We start from the raw sequence: 13,551 nt of genomic DNA on the forward strand, positions 1-13,551 counted from the left end.
CAGTCGTGTGGGCATGCACTAATATTTGGAACACTCACAAAGTCTGCAAGTCACTGGAAGCAGTCGGGAAGATACAAAAAGGCACGACGAGTGATGACCAATACATAATCTGCTGGTAAATTTTAATCTGTGGAGGTATAGAACTGTTGCCAAAAACTCTGCAGCTAAGATGGGCACAAAGTCTGATAGCAAATAGAAAAAGAAAACAGTTGAGATAATAGGGACATGCACCACTGGTACAGTTCATTGCTTTGCGATGCATCATTCGCAATAACATCAGTTGGTGGGTTCAAGAAACCTTGGAAAATAGCATTTAATATACGGTAGTATAGGAACGTCGCACTGCCAACAAAAACGTCATCAAACAACGGGGAGGAAATTAGAGATGTCGCTGGCAGACCACTACGCTTTGCAAGACGTCGAGTGCAATAACAACACTAGTTTACGTATATACTATAGCATTCAATCATCATCATCATCAGTCTGGTTACGCCCACTGCAGGGCAAAGGCCTCTCCCATACTTCTCCAACTACCCCGGTCATGTACGAATTGTGGCCACGTTGTCCCTGCAAACTTCTTAATCTCATCCACCCACCTAACTTTCTGCCGCCCCCTGCTACGCTTCCCTTCCCTAGGAATCCAGTCCGTAACCCTTAATGACCATCGGTTATCTTCCCTCCTCATTACATGTCCTGCCCATGCCAATTTCTTTTTCTTGATTTCAACTAAGATGTCATTAACTCGCGTTTGTTCCCTCACCCAATCTGCTCTTTTCTTATCCCTTAACGTTACACCCATCATTCTTTCCATCGCTCGTTGCGTCGTCCTCAATTTAAGTAGAAACCTTTTCGTAAGCCTCGAGGTTGCTGCCTCGTAGGTGAGTACTGGTAAGACACAGCATTTAATATGTGGTAGCAAAAGAAAGAGCTTTGCATTGCTAAGGAAAATGTCATCAATCTTAATATGAATGGGAATGAAAATGCCACTGGCGGACTACTATGCTTTGCATGGTGTCAGTTGCAATAACCGCATTAGTTGATGCATATGTGTTCATAAAGTAATCTTGCAGGATATTTAATATTTGAAGCCGGATACATCGAACCCACATATAATGAATTATTGTGTAGAATGAGTAGCTGTAAAATTTCCTTGAAAACTTTGGTATAATATTTTTATTTTATATATTGAATTACCTATACATTTACTTTTTTTGTGACTCCCTTCAGATTCTGTATATCCTGGTTTGACTGTTTATGGTAGCATAAGGAAGAGCTTTGCACTGCTAAGGAAAATGTCATCAATCTTAATATGAACAGAAATGAAAATGCCACTGGCAGACTACTATGCTTTGCGTGGTGTCAGTTGCAATAACCACATTAGTTGATGCATATATGTGTTCATAAAGTAATCTTGCAGGATAGCGTGTAATATACGGTGCAATAGAAGCTTTGCGTTGTTTAAGAAAATGCTGTCAATCTGAACCTGAAAGGGATTAAAATTGCAGCAAACGGGATGCACTTCACAAATCCGTGTCCAATGGACCAGCGAAAATTAGCAAAAAAAAAAACAATAAATACTCGAGGTGTGTGGAAGTTCAGCCAATGTAAATTGAAAAACAAACCAGGATCATCTTGTAAGGTCTTCGTGTATAGGGTTTTGTATAAATGTTTGTGCCACTTGAAGTCAAAACATAGTTAAAAGTGAAAGGGTTCTTGCTTCTAGATATAAAACTATTTGTTACAATTTTAGCTAGCCCTAAATGCAATCACAAGGAGTGCCTATCTGGCTAGCAAGACTATGTGGCACAGGATATAACTACGCTCCTATCAGTGCGAGCACTCTGGCCAGTAGGAGCACTGTCAGTCATGACACCGGGAACCATTAAGCACAGCCAAAAAAAGAGCAACACTGTTTCAGACCAGAGAGCAAAACCAATGCTTTATTCACACATTGATTTCATTTGCAGTCCAATCGCATATCAGCTGCGCTTCGTGGATTCTTGTGTTTTATTTGGATTTTATTTGTTATCACTCCATACACTCTCTCTTTTCAAAGGCACCCATGACATCACTTGACAGATTTAGCATTCACCAAAAAACATGTACGCTTTTGCGCATCTAAGTAAACATACGGAAATAGACACCATAAATAGTATACACACCAAGTCACGATGCAAGGAAAGGGAAAGGAAGTTGTGTGGATAAAAGCTATTGATATGATCAGAGCTCTTCACGGAGGGTGATTTTGAAGGTGAGGGTGAATTGGCTCACCACACATGTATTGTTCCGATTTCAGTTTGTTAGATTGTTCTTTTTCTTTTCTCTCAAACAAGTTAATAGAGGGACACCTATTAAGTTACATGAACCTCAACAGGTGCTGGAAGCCACATGTAATACTTCAGGGATGTTCATAAGTTTGTTCACATCACCTAATGTGATCTGATAATTCAACTGTTTGAATGAATAAAGAAACAGAGCTATTGGATAGTACATAGATGCAACAGACAACACAGCTAGGCAACTGCTGTTGTAGTCTGTTTGTCCTGCTTAAGCACGCCATTTATTCATCCAAGTGGTACAAATTAGCACTGTGCTGATGTATATTTCAACAGTTTGTAGTTTTCAATAGCCCATCGACATCTATTTTCAAACAAATTGGTCCAATGCAATGAGCAATCTTATAGAAACAAATAAATGACTCAATCAGGCAAGCATGTGCGAACAGCCACAGAAAAGGGAGCGTTGTAGAACTATACCGTGCTTACCACAAGCGTTGCACATTCTAGTGATATCACTGATTCAAGTTCAGCTTATCTTGAACACATTCTGCTAGCTGTTGGAAAAGTGCACATGCACAAGGGGCTTAGTTCTTTCTTGCATTATTACCGACTCACAATTTCTCATTTTAAAAAATTGCATTTTCTTTTGCATAACGCCTTCTCAATTTGCTTTCACTTCAGCCATTCCATTACCATTTTGCTTTCAACTCTGTGACATTTAATAAACTTTCGGGGACCGGTTGGTAGTATACGTTGCAAATGAAGCAAGTTAATCATCTGCCTAAGTTAGGCAGCAGGCAGTACAATTTATGAATGCAGATAGTTAGCATATTGCTTAAGAACCAGCTTGTGCTGCCTTAATGTTTTGCCACATACTGTAGTCCACCTTGGAGAGCTCTGAGTAAAACATTATATTCATTGGGAGGAGGTGCCCAAATTCGAGAAATTGTTCTGTCCTGCTGCACATATTGCAGCATAAGCATGTGCTTCAAGCTTGTCCAATGGGCAATAAGCTATGTGGGAGCTATAGCCAAGCATTGGCCCTATATAAATAACACGGGCTTTCTACATGACAGGAATTTTGGGCTGGCTGCATGCCGACTTGGATGTCCTTTATACTGTTTCGTTTTACGGGGCAGCTGCAAGCAGGCGTGGAAGATGTACATGTATCCATATGCACTGCTTCTGTGTATACAAACAGATTGTTTATCCAGGGCAGCGCTGTTTTCGCATAGAAAATTTCTCGCATCTAGGAGGCTCCAGCTTCCGAGCAAGATGTACAACAAACTAACTGGCCAATATGCACGGCCAGGCAACTCCAGAAGAGACAGTGCACATAAAAGTTGGACCAAAGTACATGAAAGAGAGAAGATGCAGCGGAAGAGAGCAGCACTCATATTTGCACAAGGTTACGCAAATAGACAAAATCTATACAGAATGGAAAAAAAAAGACACTCGTGGGGCATAATGACCTCGCAGGAGCACGATTGCATGTGCAAAGCACGACTAGATTCACTAGACACTGGGGGGCAAAAAGGGGACCAGACCAACAAGCCGCACCTTCTCCGGCACCAAGGAAACCCTTGTCCACACTTTGTTGTGCCTCTGGTATCCTCGGTGTCCTCTGGTGCGACTGATTCTAGAACTCCCCCAGCTCAGTAGCCAAGCACTGGCTCTCCGACATCCCAAGCAAGCTAATGTACCGCCCTTGAAGGGAATGATTAACGAGAAAAGGCGACTAAGAGAGCGCAAGCGAGGATTTGTCATGAAAGCTGTTACAATTACTCACTGCACAAAAAAACAACAGCGCACGCACAGTTTTATGCGACAACAACAGCAGCAATAGCAACAACAAAAATGAGCAACCACAGCACATTTTGGGTGGTGGGGCATACGAGACTCCCAAGCATGTTGGAAAGGATGAGACCGACATCAGAGTGCAGAAACTCGTCCAAACAATTTCAAAGTGCAAGGTAAGACCACTCCAGCCAATATTCAACACTTCAGGCAAGTAAGTTAACTTTTGTCGTGTTTTTTTCGTGAGGCTCCGTCAACGGAAACTTCATGCTATTTTTCTCCGTCACGAGAATCACATTGCAAACAATCTGAAAAAAGCCTTGTCGAGAGCATAAACATTCCAATTTGTGGCTCTTTCATACCTGCAGCCCTGTAAAATGGATGAAAACTTGAAACTTGGTGCATTTGAACGTTTTAGGACAACAAAAGTTTATCTTGCCGTTTCTCCTTTTGCCAAGCATGAAAATGACAGGTTTATTGCTGTTTTCGAATAACCAAATATGTGTATAGCAAAATTTTCACTCTTTCCACTTTATCAGAACGTTGAACTAGAAGTAATCTACCTCAAAAGCAGATGTGCCCCTTTTTTTCTTCTTTTTTTCTTATTTTCTGCACGATGAAGAAACACATGCAAAAACGCCAAACATTGTAAGTCATAGATGAGCCTTGTTTCGCCTTGTTTATATCTTGTCCGTCCAGGAAAAAGAGGTTAGTTAAAGACATCAGTTGACCTATTTAAACCGTTGCAGCATGTTCATAAGATATAAGCTATGTGAGAGTCGGTGTGTGTCGCGCAGTATACGCAAGCCAGAAGGATGCCAGTCTGCTTCCAAGAAAGCTGGTGCATTTGGACAACGAAGCTTCCTAATTCTTTTGACTCCAGCATATCAGAAAACAACAAGTTAGGTTTCAGATGGAACTGTTCAACGGTATGTGCAGTGCACCTACAACAGTAAAAAGTAGGTATGCGCAATATTTAAGTGAACAAACAAGCACTGATAGTCGTAAACTGAGGAGAAAGCATTTTATTTTTGCACAAGATGTCCTGCTTTTACTAGTATATAACTGCAGAAACATATTATGTAGGCCTATTTTACTTGTTGAGAACGTTTCTTTGGGTGTCACAGCATTGATTTAGAAGCTTTACTCAATGCTGACTAACTTTTTTTTGTTATGCGAATGCTTTTGGAGTTGAGCCCATCTCTAGTTCCCCGAAACAGTAATCAAAATCGTTGCTCTTTTTCATAATAATAAAGAATAGAGGTGTGCAAATAGTGATTTTTGAGACCGAATCGGATACGAATAGAATGGTGCCAGAAGCAAATCAAATATAGAGTGTTTTTCAAATAGTTTTCTAATGGCAAACTGCCGTCATCGAAATTATTATAAAACGATGTCTACATCCCAGTATCCTTTAACTTAGCAAGTTTCTGTACTAACATAGTATGTTATGAAGCCTTGTTTAATAAAAGCACGAATGGAGCTTTAGGAGCAAAGTAGTAGTTTTTTCACATGCACACAACTCTTCAGAGAGCGCAAATGATCGCTGTACAGCCTGTAAAGTATGGCTACCTAAGTGACGTCACCTGCTCGACTACGCAAGTACTCGTGTTTTATGTATATACTAATATTCCCACGGGGGTGAACATTTTCTGTACATTTCCTCCAATTTTATGTTTATTTAGGCACAGTTGTCAATTTTGAGATATCCTAAATGTATTCGAAAAATATTTGCATTTATGAATACTGACTATTCGATTCATTATTCGAAAGTTTCGAATATTTGCACACCCCTAATAAAGAACACAAAAATGGAACAGCTGACAGCCATGATTTGTGTACTGCATTGAACGCCTTTGCAAGTTGCCAGGGGCAATTTCCTCTTAACTTCTGCACAGATTTGTACGCTATTAATAGTGGTTTCAGGCCACCGGCAAAAGTCATGACGGCGAAGGTACAACTACTACTAACTATTCTAATGTTAACACGCGACACATACATTGTCTGGTCCGCTTATTTCCTGCAAAAGGGCTATGTTTCCTGTTCACTACCTGTGTGTACTAAATGCATTAACGACTCTTCCACGTCTATAGTTGCATTTCCTGAAAACCCAAGCTCCCACACTGACAATGATTCACATTTTATAGCATTACGCCGGCACTTTTCTGGTTTTTTCTTGGCCTCACCTTGACACGTGACTATGAGATGCCCCAAAGCCCTCAGCACGTTTCCAAAAATCACCCTTGCCTGCTTTCGACAAGTTTAGCAATCCCTTTTAACTTCAGGGAAGGTAAGGCGAAACGCCGGCACGTATTAAAATGGCCTCGCTCCTTCCATGGAGGCACATTTGTGGCAGCATCAGTTCAGTCTTTTACCTATACTAGTCTAGGCTTCCTCAAGTTGTATTATGCAGAAGTCATTTCCGTCAAGAAACTGGCATGCACAGTGAACGGTATATAGCCTTGTCTTACTGCATGTAACTCACATGTAACTCAGAGCGAGAAAATGAATACAATTGAGATTTATAGCACATTTCCTCTCCTTGCTGCACGACATGCCAGCCAGCATCTGTGCACGTGACTTCAGGCTGCATTTGTTGACGGTATAGATGCATGCATCCAGTCAGGACCTCTCGCAAAGGTTATGACCCTCTTTCACAACGCATTTGAGAAGCGAGCAATGATAAAAAAAAAGATTGGTCAAAAAACATAAACAAGGACCTAGATCTAGCTTTTCATAAGCAAATACTATTATTGGAGCTGTTGCTCGCGGGAACAGTGTAAATGCATGGAGAATGTTTTGTAGTAAACTGCAGCACGTGATATCGCATCCAAAGTTCTGCTTATCCAAAGTTCTGGTTACACAAAGCAATGTTCCTATGTTGACGCCGCATTGATGATCTACTTTATAGGCTTCTGAAACCTGATGGCACAAGAGGGAGGACTGGTGCAAGACAAAGGCCTATAGGGAATATCCTTTTTTTTTTTAGGGAAAGTTTACGGCAGCTAGACTTGCCGTACTAGATAAGGAAAGCGACAACAGCGAAAGAACATTGCCCTTAAACTGACACAGAACGCATGAGATGATGCTGCGGTCAACATGGTACGCAACATCAAAGCTGTACGCATTTCACACGAGAATTCAACAGCACTGCGACGCCACATGCTGCTGTACAGCTCTAAGGTGCACCGGGAAGTGCCAAAATGCAATCCCCCTTGTTTTTCACACTTCCACACACTTTAGCCACATTCTGTATATACAGGACTACATACTCCTGCAATACGGGCCTTGAACAAGAAAAGCGAAACACTTTTTGCATGCTCTTTGCTTTTCAATTTAACTGCGCAGTATGTACTTATTTACAGGTCGCAGGTTACGGTGCGATGCGCAGACTTTGCATACATAAAGTGACTCGGCATGATCGGCACTACAATGAGCTCATGATTGTACGATCCAACATGTATGCAGCTAGCCTCATGGCCATTTCAGCGTGTATGCAACGTCCTGAATAAGTGGTTGCATCGACTTTTGAAAAGTTGATGTGTAGCGGGGCTGCTCGCAAGCATAGCAGCAGCTGAGATGTGTCATATTTTCCTCAACTGCAGGAGCAGCAAACTGGATGCAATGCTAGTGTCTTTTCCTTCTCCCCATCCACACCCTCTGTCTCTCTCTCTCATGAATGACGAACTCATTCTGTGCCTCTTCACAGAATGTTTCTCTCCACAAATGATGTCGTATGAGCCTTAAACATGCGTCTTAAATCACCAGCTGTATATTAACCTCTGACAAAAACAAATACGAGAGTGTCTATGCACTGTCAAATACAAAGGTGACCTTATAATGCAGGCTTTGCAATTGGGATCACAACAACTTGGTGCAAAATAAGCACTTCAAGACGATGATATCATGAGTGTCACGTACAGAGCCGCAACCTGTAACTGATTCAAATTGCTAAATCAGACAGATGGATGATTGGTGACAGGACATATTGAACTGCGATGGAATTACGAAGCCAGGACTCTACAAACAGCACAAATGGTAGGGCAACTGGTTTTTGATGCTATGTAGGGAGAACGGCATATGTTCTAGAAAAGAATAGTGTACTTTATGAAATGTCTAATGTGGCTTTCACCAGCCACATTTTTTTCTACTGATACCATTATACAACCCTGAAGCTGAAATTGGGAAGTCTTGCTCAGGCAACAACCATCTCAGGTAGGGTAACGTAGTAATCTCAAGGATTTTTTTTTTCACATATAATACCACCAGCTCGTAAGACCATCACAGAGATTTCAGTACATTGATAATGTCGCTGAAGGTTGTGGGTTGTGTAGTGCGTACAACATCTTGACGAGGAAGTGCACTCAATTAAGGACTCGAAATGTCACGCAAAAAATAAAAGCTGGCAAACATACACATGTTAAGTGACAAAGGATTGCTGTAAGGATAGAATGTCCAACAGAGTTTCTTTCATGAAATACACCGTTGAGCTGCCGTACGATGCTCACCACCTTGTATTCGAGACCTCGTATTGTACACCGCGCAACCCTGCCATCGTTACAATGCGCATTTAGGCCTAATTATAAGGCCTTAAGCACTGAAAAATTCTTTTGGAGGCTTGGCAGCGTGACATAACGCCTCTAAAGCATGTTCACACCTGCAAAAGAGGAAAAAAAAGACAAAAAGGAAAGAAAGTGGGAAATATGTGCCTCACTAAACTGTGTGGAGAATGGTAATTATTTTTCAGCTATGGGACGAACATGGGCATTATAGCCATGGAAGATCATGGGCATAGCACTAAGCCTAGCAAGCTAGGTGGATGAGAGGTCAACTCCATATCTTCTTTAGTGAGCTGTGCTCGATACCAAATGACGGCAGCTCAATGTAAAATGAGCTTTTTTTGCTATGCGAGATGATGCCGAATACAAATGCCCAGCAGAATAGTTGCCGTTATCTAACTTAATGGTTACCATGGGAAAAAAAAGACAAAGTACGGAAGGATGTTGACCAGTAAGGCTTTTTGATTGTAGAAGTATTGTACTGCTTGCATCTGCTTTTCTTTGTTTGCTTTCTTTTGCTGGTGTGGTCATGCCATAAATTAATGGAGCTAGCCACAAGAGACAAGAGCACAGTTTCTCAGTGCGCACATACGGTTTACAGATATACATGTTAGGCCAAAGTTTACTGAGAGCCCACGTTCAAGACACATATGAACAAAACAAGAAGGAGTAAGTAGGCTGCAAGTAGACCAACAGCAAATGGGATGCGCCCTTTTCGGTGCAAACACATTTTGGGCATCTTCGCCGTTCATGATGCAGCAGCAAAAGGAGGTGGCGGAACGTTCTCTTCGGCCTAGGTGCAGCCGACCGGTTGCGAGCAGCCTGCCTATCTGCCCTCGACAAGCTGGCGTCACAGGATGGGTGGCAGGAAAGTGCCGGAGTCCTGGAGAGGATCACCGTGGAACTTGTGACCATTGCTGAGGCTACCGCAGTGGCTCCCAGAGCTGCTTGGGAGAAGTGCTGCACACAAAAATAAACATTCACAGAAGGATTTGCATGACAGAAATTGGTCTTGCTGGCAATACATTACAGACACATACTAACAGCTAGTACAAGAGAAAGTGGATACAAGTCTCCCTCCTTACAATTTCTTTTCTGTCACACAACCCAGTCTTAAAATACTGTGGCAGTTTGTATGCATTTGAACTTACTGTTTCAACATAATCCATTACCCGATGTGGAAATTTTTCGTGCCAGGTTAAACCAAAGGTTATAGTCAGTAACTTTCTTTAAATATTCATAGAAATAGAACATTGTTCGTTTCTCTCCCATTTTATCTTTGGCTATGGCGCTGTCTAACCTGTGTCATAACAGACAACTGGAATCAGGCAATTTGACGACATACCCACTGCCTTCCACACGATGTGTTTTCCTTAGACCGGTGACTTCTAGCTGCCTAAGTAGTGCTCACACACAATTTTTGACACCTAAGCCGTGTCAGCAGGCTTTCAAAACAGTATCATTCTTGCATTCATATCATATTATATTCATTCATATAATTGGGCTTGCTTGACTCCACTCTACCATGGCAGCACCCGACTGTATCACTCATCAGCGTTGTCTGCTGGCCAGACAGCAATAGCACATCATTGCAGACTTTAATGCTGTCTCCTTGAAGCTACCTTTCTTGCCATTCACGGCAAGATTAGAACAGTGGTTGCTATTGAGCGAAGACAGCAATGTCTTTGCTGAACATAGCTGTTTATGGCAAGATTTGGAACCCACCTGTAGCTTACAATCTTTGTCCCTTCTATTACCCCAGTTTTGCTTTATTTTGTTTCCCACTTTCCAAGTGACACCACACGGCATATATGGTGTAGGTAATTGTACTCACTCTGGATGGAATAAAACATTTGCTAAAAGTCAGCGCGGTGTTTGTGTGTTTCCCCCTCTTCATCATCCCTGTTTTCATGATTTGTTGGTACATCCACCCTCGTTGTTGTGTTTTTGCAAAGCATTGCCACTTGGCTTTTATTGCTACCACACCTGACACTATAGCCAGCTGTGCTCATGTTACCTGACATACAATGTGTACGTGCAGCATGCAGATGAGAAGGGTGTTAATTTTAATGGTAGCCTAGTAAAACTAGGGTTTATGCCTAGAATATTGTCTGTATATTTATTGATGTCTGTATCATTGATATACTTTCACAATTTCTCAAAATTAGTTTGCTGGTCTTGTGTTACCATATATCACTGCGCTCCTTTTAACCAATGCCCCAAATAGAGGCCTGTAAGGTACTTTGAATAAATATGTTTTTCTAATACCTGCCCACCAGAAGCGACCAGGAAAAGATTCAGACATCAATTGGAACACAATGTTTGTAAGGTTTGCATCGTGCTAAAGGGCTTTATTACTAGCTTGACAGAAGTGACTGAGAGCTACATACCGCAAGGAAAGCAAAATATTTGGACATGAACAGGTTGTGATGAATGCTGCATGCATATACCACTTAATTATTATTATTATTATTATTATTATTATTATTATTATTATTATTATTATTATTATAACAACAACTTATTTTTCTTATCATTGGATACAAAATGTTTGTGAAATGACCTACCCATAGCAGATAAGGCTAATGGGACCTAATGCAAAAGAAGTCTATTACAAAGGATTCATAGCAAGAAGAGAATAGGGTATTTCATTAAAAGAAAACAAATTAACATAGTAAGACATACAAGCAAACTATCATATATCAAGTAGCATCGCCTATCACATCACAAAAGAAAGGAAATAATATGTAACATGACAAATTAAGTGACATATGGTTGGAGAAATGAAGCGCACAGCTGCTAAATTAATCCATGGGACAAAGAAACCTTGCAGGTACTGCTTGAACTTGATTGGACAAAAAAGTGTGGCTATGACTGTACAAATTATGACCAAAGGTTGTACATGTAGGCATGAATGCCTATGTGCATGAGGACCTCCTTGAGCAGACAGTGTCCGCAAAACATCTCCCCTTTTATGTAGGTGGTTGAGCGCAAGTGAGAACTTAGCTTTTTAGGCCTCCCATTCCTTACTCCTACCCTCAACCAGTGACTTCCAATTGGGACCAATTGGAACCAAATGGCTCAAGTCCCATCAGAACCACCTGGCATTTAGTTTCCATTCCAATACAAATTCCAACACCTATATGCATGACCTTACTCTGCTACTTACAATGCCAGAAAGCTTTATTGGTAACAGTCCTAACTGTCGATAGCCTAATGCATATTGCTATCAGTCTGATCAGCAAGCACTATCATACTGTATTGGTACTAATACAAATTGTTTTTGCCCTAATATATGTACCCAATGCAAATTCCTATTGGACTAATAAGTAACTGTACTAGATTAATCTAAACTCCTGTCAGACTAATAAACATCTTATACATCAAATGCAAAAATGTGTTAGACAAATACAGATGTGTGGTATTCATATTTGCACTACACTCTAAAAGAAGCCGTTAAAAAGAAACAAGAAATGCCCTCTCGGGCATTTCTTGTCCTCAAACAGTAATCGTCACGTGTGCTTGCATTTTATTCCTTGAGAACTCTAGCAACGCTACTTTCATAAGAAGAATGCTATGTCACGCTGATAACGCACATGCTGTTCGTGACCTGGAACTACCGAGCGTGCAGCATTAAACAAGGAAAAGGCATGCAATTAGGATAGATTACAATTAGTGTTGTGGGACAAAGATATGCCCTGAAGGTTGTAAAGCGTTTTTAGAGTGTAGATTTAGAAACACTCAAGATTTTCCAGTTGCCAATGATGCATTCCATCGCTAGAGCACTGCTTGGCAGAGGATAATGTCTGCACACACTCACGGGACTCCTCGGATGAGGCGCTCGTGTCGCTGCTGGATGTGGTGGCTTTCCTCTGCTCCATAATTTTCTGCTCGGTTGGCCTGGCACACTTGTAGACCTTGTAGGAGTTCGATAAGCTGCCTGCATTTGCGAGAAAGAGAGAGAAAGGAGGGGGAACATCTGAGCAAAAATGTTGGGAATAATTAAAAAAAAGGACTCTGTTTTTGAGTTTCTGAGTAACAGAATTACGTTTTCTCACACATTCAAATTACAATCCGATGCTATCATGTCTATAGGTTGAGCGTGAGTCATACTTTACGATTTTTCTGACGTATTTTACCTTGAGACATTCAATTAGTTCAGTAACTTCCTTGTGCTACATGAAGGGCCTGCGTGGTTGGTGGTTGGGTAGGCATGGTTCCAAAAGATCTTTGCCGAAACAACATCCAATGCGGGACGCAGACGCCGGATTCATTATGTCATCATTATGTTTCCTTGGCAGAAGAAGGAGTTGTGAAAAAAAATGCGATTTGTTCCTCCTACCCAATAATTATACCCTGACTGTGACACATAAGCCATCCTGCCATTATTTCCATCACATTGTCACCATCACGTGTTCCTTATCTGTCACTGTTATCATATAGCCACTATAATTAATTGCAGTGGTGTCATTGTCTTTATTGTCATTGCTGACACTGAGACTGTTGTCAGTTCAGTTGCCATAATTTTGGGTACATGTCATTCAAAGCTTTAGTGGCACTCTGAACTTTTTATGTCAGTGATGTTTTGCATCTGCATTGCTTTGTTATGCTCTTCAAACAAAAACTTTACGTGGTGTGCCAGCAATGAAGTGAGCTGTATATGCGACACATGCCATATATCATATATATGTTATGACACAGCATGACTTGGTATTACACATGACGTACCTACAAACTTCTCCCGAGAAATATAGTTTACATGTTCTTGTGTACTATGAAAAAGCAAAAAAAAAAAAAACACTTTCCAGCGGTGTCACGGCATCTCGAGTTTAGCCGAATAGTCTCACGACTTCAGCTTTTTATGATTTCCAAATTGGAAACAGTTTCCCCTTTCACAGAATCACATATTTAGTAAG

The 13,551-nt window shown here is 41.1% G+C and overlaps 1 protein-coding gene across 1 annotated transcript in view; it reads right to left on the reverse strand.

The window, feature by feature from the left end:
* Positions 1–1,919: 1,919 nt before the first annotated feature.
* The window catches only part of LOC142579719 (dual specificity tyrosine-phosphorylation-regulated kinase 4-like), a 247,544-nt gene continuing 235,912 nt past the window's right edge, over positions 1,920–13,551 (reverse strand). Inside the window, exons 12-13 of the mRNA XM_075690211.1 lie at positions 12,456–12,571; positions 1,920–9,595 (exon numbers count right to left, since the gene is read on the reverse strand). Coding sequence (XP_075546326.1) covers positions 9,486–9,595; positions 12,456–12,571 — 226 coding nt within the window. The 3' untranslated portion in view covers positions 1,920–9,485. The remainder of the gene's footprint in view (positions 9,596–12,455; positions 12,572–13,551) is intronic.

Source organism: Dermacentor variabilis, chromosome 4 (assembly GCF_050947875.1).
Source record: "Dermacentor variabilis isolate Ectoservices chromosome 4, ASM5094787v1, whole genome shotgun sequence".
In the NCBI taxonomy this organism is placed as follows: Eukaryota; Metazoa; Arthropoda; class Arachnida; order Ixodida; family Ixodidae; genus Dermacentor; species Dermacentor variabilis.